This window comes from Thamnophis elegans, chromosome 6 (genome assembly GCF_009769535.1).
Source record: "Thamnophis elegans isolate rThaEle1 chromosome 6, rThaEle1.pri, whole genome shotgun sequence".
In the NCBI taxonomy this organism is placed as follows: domain Eukaryota; kingdom Metazoa; phylum Chordata; class Lepidosauria; order Squamata; family Colubridae; genus Thamnophis; species Thamnophis elegans.
The window spans coordinates 69,420,096-69,430,025 of record NC_045546.1 but is presented as its reverse complement, the minus strand read 5'-3'; the positions used below and the strand labels follow the sequence as shown (position 1 = coordinate 69,430,025).

The 9,930-nt window shown below is 40.5% G+C and overlaps 1 protein-coding gene across 1 annotated transcript; it reads left to right on the top strand.

The window, feature by feature from the left end:
- The first annotated feature begins 572 nt into the window (after positions 1–572).
- On the top strand, positions 573–8,718 carry LOC116510785 (protocadherin alpha-5-like). Its single transcript, XM_032220436.1, has 4 exons — positions 573–3,009; positions 6,887–7,361; positions 7,716–7,873; positions 8,455–8,718. The coding sequence occupies exons 1-4, from the start codon at positions 649–651 to the stop codon at positions 8,716–8,718; spliced, it is 3,258 nt and encodes a 1,085-aa protein (XP_032076327.1). The 5' UTR covers positions 573–648.
- Positions 8,719–9,930: the final 1,212 nt, after the last annotated feature.

Genomic DNA, 9,930 nt, shown 5'->3' with positions numbered 1-9,930 from the left:
TCTCTTAACTTTAAACTTGGCACCGATGTTTATTATCCTTCATTTTGCTCATAACTAGCTCAGATGGTTTGAAACCAATTCATTGTTCCCTCATAGTACATGAGATCACAAAAGTTAGAGATAATTACAGGTCTCATTCCTGTCCATAAAAATAAAAGTACTAAACTATAAATATATGGGGTAGCTTAATCTAATATTTAGTAATACTCTTTTACTGACTGCAGGGAATTAACCTCTTATATTTGGGTTAGTTTCTTATATGTATGGACATGAATTTACTGAAGTACTGCATGGAAAATGTATATGCATCTATGCATGAAGACTGGATAATTATTAAAAATCTGTCATGAATATAGAAGAAAAGTCTGTTGCTCCATTTTGACATTCAGTCACAGGAGGTCGCTGTTTCCTAAGAAAACTCTCTAAGTGAAACTGAAAATGCAGAGCCCCTCCCTTAAAGGGACAGACATGCCAGGCAGCCAGATCCACAAGGGAAATATCGAACAACAGAGAAATCTTAAGCCAAGACTAAACCTATGAACGCATTGCCAGTATGGCTGGGGTAGGTGGGCTCTGCTCCTGACACCCTTAAGGCAAGATATTTAGAGAAAAAGAGAAGAGCTTGCTGGTGTTGTGCCTGTGTCTGCAATGCTTACCTGGCCGAAGGGGCTGCTGCAGCTGCTTCTGCTCCACACCGCCTGGAAAATGGGGAGCGGCCAGCTCCATTATTCTGTGCTGGAGGAATCACAACACGGCACCTTTGTGGGCCGCATCGCCCAGGATTTGGGGTTGGAGGTGAGTGAGCTGGTGCCTCGGATGTTCCAGATGCTGTCCAAAGGAGAGAAGGACTATTTTGAGGTAAACCTGCAGAATGGGATCTTGTTTGTAAATTCCCGGATAGACAGGGAGGAGCTGTGTGCCAAGAATGCAGACTGTGTCCTTCATCTGGAGGTGATTGTGGAGAAACCTCTGAGGTTCTTCCATGTGGAGGTTGAAATCAAAGACATAAATGACAATGCTCCCATCTTCTCTGCCAAGGAACAGATCCTGAGCATAGCAGAATTCATAACAGCATCTGGTACCCGATTCTTCTTAGAGGGAGTCTCTGATGCAGATATTGGTATTAATGCTCTGATAACATACAAGCTCAGCCCAAGCAAACATTTTGCTCTTGATACAGGAAATGATGAAGATGAGAGTAAATCTGTAGTTCTTGTATTGAAGGTTCCTCTTGACAGAGAGGAGAGCTCTGTGCATCATTTAGTACTGACAGCCACTGATGGGGGTGAACCAAAACTCACAGGAACTGTTCAGCTGGTCATCAATGTGCTGGATGTCAATGATAACCCTCCTGTGTTTAACCAATCTGTTTACAGAGTAAAGTTGTTAGAAAATGCAGCTAGTGGGTCATTAGTTATTACTCTGAATGCAACAGACTTAGATGTGGGGATTAATAGGGAAATCTCTTATTTTTTTAGTAATAAAGCACCTCCATATGTCATGAAGCTATTTAATATAAATGCTGACATTGGGGAAATTAGAGTGATTGGAAAGCTGGATTATGAAGAAAGCAAGTTCTATGAACTTCCAATTGTAGCAGAAGATAAAGGCAATTCTCAGTTATCAGGGCAATGTAAAGTTCTCATTGAAGTGTTGGACATGAATGATAATATTCCAGAATTATCTATGAATTCTCTCTCTGTGCCATTGCCAGAGGACTCCCCTCCAGGGACTGTAGTAGCCATCCTCAGTGCATCTGATAGGGATTCTGGCAACAATGGACAGATAACCTGTTTCCTCAGGCCTACTGGAGTACCTTTCAAACTTGAGTTAACATTCAAGAATTACTACTCCCTAATTGTTGGATCAGCTTTGGATAGGGAGCAGGTGACTGAGTACAGGATGGTTGTGACAGTGGAAGATCAAGGTGTTCCATCACTTTCTTCCAGCATGTCCCTCTTAGTGCCTATTAGTGACATAAATGACAATGCTCCAGCTTTCACACAGCCCTCCTATACAGTCTTTGTGAAGGAGAACAATCCCCCTGGTGCTCACATCTTCACAATATCTGCCTTGGACCCAGACATAGCTGAGAATGGTCTGATCACCTATTGGATAGATGAGAAGCTCTGGCCATTGTCAAGCTACATCTCTGTACATTCGGAGAGTGGAAAACTTTATGCATTGCAGTCCTTGGACTATGAGGAGTTGAAACTGCTGGAGTTCCAGGTGAGAGCCAAGGATGCTGGACTTCCCTCCTTATGTGGCAATGCAACTGTTCAAGTCTTTGTAATGGATGAGAATGACAATGCGCCCGTTGTGTCAAGATCATCAGAAGAGAACCTGATTCTTCTAGTGGTCCCTGTGATGGCTGGGCATATTGTAGGCAAGATCCATGCCTTGGATGCGGATTCTGGATACAATGCCTGGCTAAGGTATGAACTTGTTGAAGAAAGCAATGGTCCATGGACTGTAGGGCAGTATAGTGGTGAGGTGAGTACAAAATATTCTCTGGATGATTCAGAAGGCAGCAAAATCCAGAGTGTGTTGGTTCTTGTGAAGGACCATGGAAAACCTCAACTATCAGCCACAGCTACCCTGAGTGTTTCACTTGTGACAAGTGGTCAGACAATCAAAACGGATATTAACCTTCAAAGGTCAGGGGAGAGCTTTGTTCCCCTGGTGGATTCGATCAATGTCTATCTGATCATTGCCATCTGCTCTGTTTCCAGCCTCTTCTTGCTGGCCACTCTCATCTACGTGGCCCTGCGTTGCCACTGTAAGACAAAGGAACCCATGGTTTATGGCCCTGGCATGGCCACCCTGGTCTGTGCCAGTGAGGTGGGCAGCTGGTCCTATTCCAATCGTCACAGCCACATCCTGGCAGGTGTGAGTGGAGAGGCTGGTGCCAAAAGTGATCTCATGATTTTCAGTCCCAATATTCCTGCCTTTGCAAATAATGGGGAACTTATCAATGGGGTGGATGCGCCTCCAGATTCTGCTAAAAAGGTGAGTCCAGCTCTTGGAGTCCTTCTCATCTGTTCAGCATCTTATCTGTATGCTTATAATTTTGAATTAGTCTTTGGACAATATTGGTTTTGAATTGTTAGGTTTAGAAACCAATTTGATAATAAATTTAATTACAAAGCACAAATATTAGAAAAAATATTTTACCAATTTGAGAAGCTATAAAAAGAATATAAGTAGGCTCTTCACCTGATATTATCATTTTGCCCTGCCAAGCTATTCCCTGATTTTTGTCTTGTTTACATATAGACATTTATTAATGATTTTTCTTTTATGGATAGTGTTGTTATTTGATGAATCAATTCTCAGTGTGACCCCTCTTTTGTGATAATATTTATGTCTGCTGCATGGTTTGGAAACTTATTAAACTTTATTAATCTGTCAGATACACATATCTTTATAAGTTTTTTCATATATTGGTCATAACTTTAGAAATGGAATGTATATTATTATACAGGGGTAAACAATTGGATAGTAGTAATGTAATTACAGTACAGAAATTCTAACTCATACCTGGGTAGTCCTACTCCTAGAATGATAACATATCATATTATACTAGACCTATCTACTCCAAACCGGAATGGCCTTGGCAGTCTAACAACCATTAGGTGGATCCTTTTGTACTTTTTCTTTTGCAGCACCTGTAGTGTTACATTTTTTTGAGATTGGAAAGAATCAAGTAATTTTGATCAAAGTCCCTTCTAATCCTTACATTCTATCATTCAAATTTTCGAGAATGGTGACAAATTTGCATGTGTTTTGGGACTGGGAAAAGATTATGTTATATAAAAACTCAGATCTTTATCTTATATAGCTGAATGAGTAATCCAAGAAACTATATGAAATTTGAGGAAATTAGAGACCAAACTTTGCAACCTTCAATAAAATAAGATTAGAGGTTTTATAGTTTTGACAGCTTGACATTGGTACTGATACTACATTGGTATCAGCGGTGTTTCTCAACCTTGTCAAGTTGTAGATGTGTGGTCCTCAGCTTCCAGAATTCTCAGCAAAGGGTAGCTGGCAGGGAATTCTGAGTTTGCAAATCTATATATCTGAAAATGATGAAGCTCAAGGAATTCTTGTTGTTTTCTGAGAAGCTCATAGAGCAATTAAGGAATAAATACTAAAACTCTGCTTGGATTTTTCAAGAATATATCAAATGGGAACTTTATTTGTTTAATCACACAATTTTCTCAGTATAGATGTGCTTTTCCAGTTCTTTAGTTTTGTGAGCTATTTTTTTATCTTCACCATCTGTTTTATAAGCCTGGGATGTCTTGTTGGTCCCCCATCTATGTACTCACAGTTCAACTTTCTTGAGATCAGCCAAAGTCAGCTGGGTGTTGCATCAACTTACTGAAATTGTAGGAATGATATGAGCATCTTACATACTGATTTCACCAAAGCATTTGACAAAATATACTGCAACTTTCTGATTAATAAACTTGTTAAATGTGAACTTGATACCTTGCCAATTCAATGAATCCATAGCTGACTTGAAATATATATTCAAAGCAAGATTATCAAAAGTTAATCAAACTGTAGGCAGATATGAACAGTCAAACCTTCGTGGCTTACTAATACTTGGCAGTAGATCTCAAGGCTCTCAACTTTACGTGGCCAAATTTGTTTCTCTTTAGCCAAGGAGGAGAGGGGGAAAGGGATAGCCGGAGGGAGGGAGGGAGAGAAAGCAGATCTGAAATGAATATTTAAATCAAAGGGAAACAACGACTTTAGTAGTTAATCATTGATTATTTTGAGTAATATAATAATGACTAGACTTTATATTATGTAAATAAATAAGATAAATCCATATGATGAATTCATCCTCCCCCCACTTAATTCTAAACATGGCTTCAATTTCAACCCTAATGCCCCCACTGCCACTCAAAAAGGCTGCTTCACACTGTCCCAAACATGTCCAAGACTTGGGGGGAAAGTATGATTTCTCTACAACCCAGCACTTTGAAGCATCTGCCATGTGCCATGTACCTTCCAGCAGTATTCTCTTTCAGTAGACAGGCCCATGTGGCCTGTCCAGGCTGTTCCAGACAAAAGCTTTGTTATTGAGGTGGTTTCAGAAAATGCTCTTCTAAAGCCTCTGTTGCCTCCAAAAATCACACCATGCCCCATTCTCATGCAATTTTTGGAGGTTCCAGAGGCTGGGCACCTACCTCTCACATGATTTCTGGAGGATCAAATGGTAATGGAAGAGCACAGCCCATTCTTATTCAACCTCTACAGCCTCCAAAAATTGTGTGACAATGTGGAATGTTTTCAAGAATAGTTGTCAGAAGTTGGCGTTGTGATGTATCATCCTTGACACACATATCAGAAGTTTGCCATCGCTTATCTAAGTGACAATTATTAATGTTTATGCTGCCAAAATGGTTGCAGAAAATGAGGTGGTTAATAAATTTTATAGTCATGTTCAATTTGAATGTTTGATAGAACTTGCAAGCAGAATGCGCTGCTTATGGATATTCTGATGCCAAACCTAGAAAAATTAAGGAAGAAAATAAGAATTGGACTCTATGGCTTAGAAAATTTCCAAGTAGAACAGAATTGCTTTGAAGCCCTGAATGTCAGAGGTACTGTGGAACAGTTCCATAGAACAAAAATAGAAATTTCCCAGAAAAGAAGCCAGAGCCAAGAAAGAGAAAGATGTCAGGACCAAACTTAACAAGGAATTTCAAGGAACTTCTAGAAAAGAAGCAGTATTACAAGATGTAAAAGGAAACAGACACGGAAAATTGAATATCTTTCAAAAAGTCTCCAAACTCAAAAGGAGATTCCAACCTTGAATTGTACTAATGGGGAGATAGTAACTAATTCGAAGAACTCAATCAAAAGTGAAAGGAGTCATAGCAGTGTGTTTTCCACTGTTTTTGTGAAACTTCACTGGATTCATATGGACTCAACCATTTTGGACCAGTTTCCAAGAGAAGGACGAGAAGGTGTTAGTGCTACGATTCTAGACAGTTCTGGGGACAACTGATTATTTGGATTTCTTTCAGTCAGGTTTCTGGCCTGGACATAGCTTGTCTATGCTGGTGTATGATCTTTGATAGAACTAGGATTGTGGTTGTGCATTCATACTGGTTTTTTTTAAAAAAAATATACAATTTCATTAAACTTATTAGAGTATAAAATTGAAATGAAAATAGTGGGAAAATGGGAAAGGGGAAAGAGAAATGTCGGATGAAGGGGAGAAAAGAAACAAGCATTAACTTCTGACATTTTAACATTAGAATTAATTTCTGACATTTTTGTCAATTTATTAGGTGTTAAATACCAATGGTGCATCATATTAAAAAAATAGTTCAATTTATTTTTTTCAATGTAAATTTCAAACCTTTGTTCACATGTGTTCCCATTGTTCAAGCATTATATTATACCACAGATTCTTTGCCCATTAAATCATGCATTGGTTTACATATTCGTTCTCCAAATTCAATTTCAATGACAGTTTATAACTGTCATTATAAACTTTAAACTTGTATTTGGCCAAGTATTTCACACCATCCAAATTCAGTCCCTATTAAAGTCTGGGCAGAGAGGCAAGACAGTGAGAGAGGTCAACATCAATCTTGGGGATTCCAAAATGCTAACGGCTAAAGAAACCAAGCCCTCAGCTAACAAGGTTAGAAAAAGATGAGGACAATAAAAAAGAATGGAAATGGGGATGAATGGAAAACTGCTTTCAATTGTTCTTTGGGATGCTTCCAGTTCAGGGTACTCCTGTTTGGTCTGCAGGGGGTGCCACCAGTTTTCATGCAATTAATAAATGAAGTTTTGCATGATCACCTGTACAAGGGTGTGTTAGTCTATCTCGACGACATCCTTATCTACACAGAAAAACTTGACTTTGGTCAGCTCAGTCCTCAAGAAACTCCGAGCTGCTGAACTTTATGTGAAATTGCCTAAATGTGAATTTCATCAGGAGAAGATCGATTACCGTATCTCCTACAAAGGCATCGAGATGGACCCGGCAAAAGTCCAGGCCGTTACTGATTGGGCGCCTCCTCACACCCACAAGCAATTGCAAAGTTTTCTGGGATTTGCAAATTTTTACCGTCAATTTATTCCCTCGTTCGCTAACATCGCTTTGCCCATTACAAATCTTCTAAAATCTAAAGGAGAAGCAAAACCTAGGCCAGGGAAGCCTTTGAACTGGACTATGGAGTGTCAAGGCGCTTTTGAGAAATTAAAGCGACTCTTTGCAGCAGAACCAGTTTTGAAACACCCTGATATGGATGTGACATTCGTGGTACAGGCTGATGCCAGTGACGTGGCGGTGGGGGCAGTATTAGTTCAAGCAAACACTGACGGTAAATTGCAACCATGTGCTTACACCTCACGTAAGGTTACAGAGACAGAAAGGAGATGGGCCATATGAGAGAAGGAAGCTTTTGCTGTTAGATGGGCTTTGATGACGTGGCGAAATTTCCTGGAGGGGATGAAACACCCTTTTGAAGTATGGACTGATCATAAAAATGTAGAAGCGTTGAAGACCCCACAAAAACTGTCATCTAAACAAGTGCGTTGGGCACAACACTTCAACTGGTTCAATTTTAGCTTGAAATACATCCCTGGGGGCAGGGAAAACTTTATGGCTGATGCCTTGTCCAGGCTTCTCCAGTACAACAGCTCTAAACTGAGCATGGTTCATCTGGTCATCCCAGCTAGAAATATTGCTGCACCAATGATTACTAGGAGCCAAGGCCCAGTAGACTTGGATGTAACTATGGACCTAATGAACAAACTCAAAGACGGCCTTGAATCCGATAACTGGTTCAAGGAACATTCTGATGAATGTACCATGAAAGATGGACTGGTGTGGGTAAGAGCTAAACTGTATGTTCCGGCTGACCTGAAACCTGTCGTACTTCAACGGGCCCATGATTTGAGAATGGCGGGCCATTTTGGATTTGTAAAGACTTTGCATCTGATTAAGAGGCACTTTTGGTGGCCTTCATTGAAAAAAGACATTGAGTCCTACATAGCCAGTTGTCCCGTCTGTGCGGCCGCAAAAAGACCACTGGGGAAGCCCCAGGGTCTCCTCCAAAGTGTTGCCCATCCTGGGGCCCCATGGAAAAAGATATCAATGGACTTTATTGTCGAGTTACCAGAAAGTCTGGGAAATACCGTCATTTGGGTTATCACCGACTGTTTTCCAAACAGGTTCATTTTGTGCCGTGTTCCAAGATCCCACCAGCAAAGTTGTTGGCTAAATTGTTTATTTCACATGTATATAGGTTGCATGGAGTGCCTGAATGCATTATTTCAGACAGGGGGGTCCAATTCACCTCCCTCTTTTGGAAAGAGTTCCTGAAATTGATTGGCTCCACCCAGGGGTTAAGCTCCGCCCACCATCCTCAGACTAATGGGGCTTGTGAATGGACTAACTCTGTTTTGGAGCAGTACCTCCGATGTTTCATCAATTATCAACAGGATAATTGGGCTGAACTGTTACCACATGCAGAGGTGGCGTACAATAATTCGGTACACAGTAGTACTGGCATGACCCCTTTTAAAGTTGTGTTTGGCCAGGACTTTGTGCCAATTCCTGAATTGCATCAGGAGAAACCGCAAATTTTGTCCTTGTCTGAATGGAGTGATCAACTTCGGCAGTTTTGGGCCATGACCCGCAAAGCGTTAGATGCAGCGCACCAGGCTCACAAATGACAAGCGGATAAGAGAAGGGTTAAGCCGAAAGAATACCAAGTTGGGGATAGAGTGTTTTTGTCCACCAAGTTTCTGCAAACCACCCAAAAGTCGAAGAAGTTGGGGCCAAAGTATGTAGGTCCGTCCCCATTGTAAAAATCATAAATCTGGTATCGGTGAAGTTGGACATGCTGAAAAACCTTAGCAGAATTTATCCTGTGTTTCATGTGAACCTGTTTAAACCAGAGCATACTTCTTCCTTTCATCCGCTTCAACCTTCACCTCTGGTCCCTTTTCTTATTGAGAGAGAGCAACATTTTGAAGTTAAAGAAATCGTGGACACCAGAAAACATAGGGGTCGCATTCAGTATTTGGTCTCCTGGAAACATTTCCCCCCTTCCCAGGCTAAATGGATTGACAAATCTCATGTTAGAGCTCCCAGACTTTTGCAGAAGTTCTACACCAGTTATCTTGATAAGCCTTGATTTTATAATAGATGTATATGCTATATTGTTATTTTGTATTGTTTTTCCTATCTCTTTTCCTGCAGGGATGATATCTCTTTCTGAAGGAGGGCCAGATGTCAGCCTCTGTTTTGGTTACTTGCTTACAGCTGCTTTGCTATGCTTGCTTACTATCGGCTGCCATAGGAACTGGGGGGCATGGTATTGGGGAAGGGAATAATATTGTACTGGAGGAGTCTTGTTCTCACCATCTTCTGTGCATGCTGGTGGCTGATGTTTGGACTTGGTCAAGGCCAACTGTCTCACATACCAACTTGATGAGGCTGTTTGAAGATGCACCCCACATGACACCTTAGGGAGTTGCAGATTAGACACTGGGTTGGGGAATTGGGGATAAGGTGCTGGGTAAACATTTGATATGTATATGTTCCTGCCTTTCTGGCTCAGATCTTGCTTTCCTTTTAGCTGCTTTCACTTCATATCTAGTAAAAATACTTTATCTCTATTAATATGGAGTTGAGGTTTTTCTTTCTTGGATATTGAAGGAGGCATGCCTGACAGTCTCTCAATTGTCTTTCTAGCGAAAAACCAGATTGGCCTTTGTGAATGTAAGACTATAGAAATTTCTTCAATCCTTCTGCTAGTATTGCAGTAAAACATTTACAATTCTTGTTTTAATGTTGAAATTGGTGTATAATTTTTTATCCTTAGAACATCTTGACCCTCCTTTGGTAATAACACAATATTAGCTTCTTCTCAAGTTTGAGGC

What these genes read in the sequence shown, in the direction of transcription:
- LOC116510785 (XM_032220436.1), top strand. Translation starts at nt 649, where the DNA reads ATGCTTACCTGGCCGAAGGGGCTGCTGCAGCTGCTTCTGCTCCACACC. An exon ending in CTCCAGATTCTGCTAAAAAG is followed by an intron (nt 3,010 to 6,886) that starts GTGAGTCCAGCT and finishes TTATCTACACAG; the next exon opens with AAAAACTTGACTTTGGTCAG. An exon ending in TGAAAGATGGACTGGTGTGG is followed by an intron (nt 7,874 to 8,454) that starts GTAAGAGCTAAA and finishes GTTTTGGAGCAG; the next exon opens with TACCTCCGATGTTTCATCAA.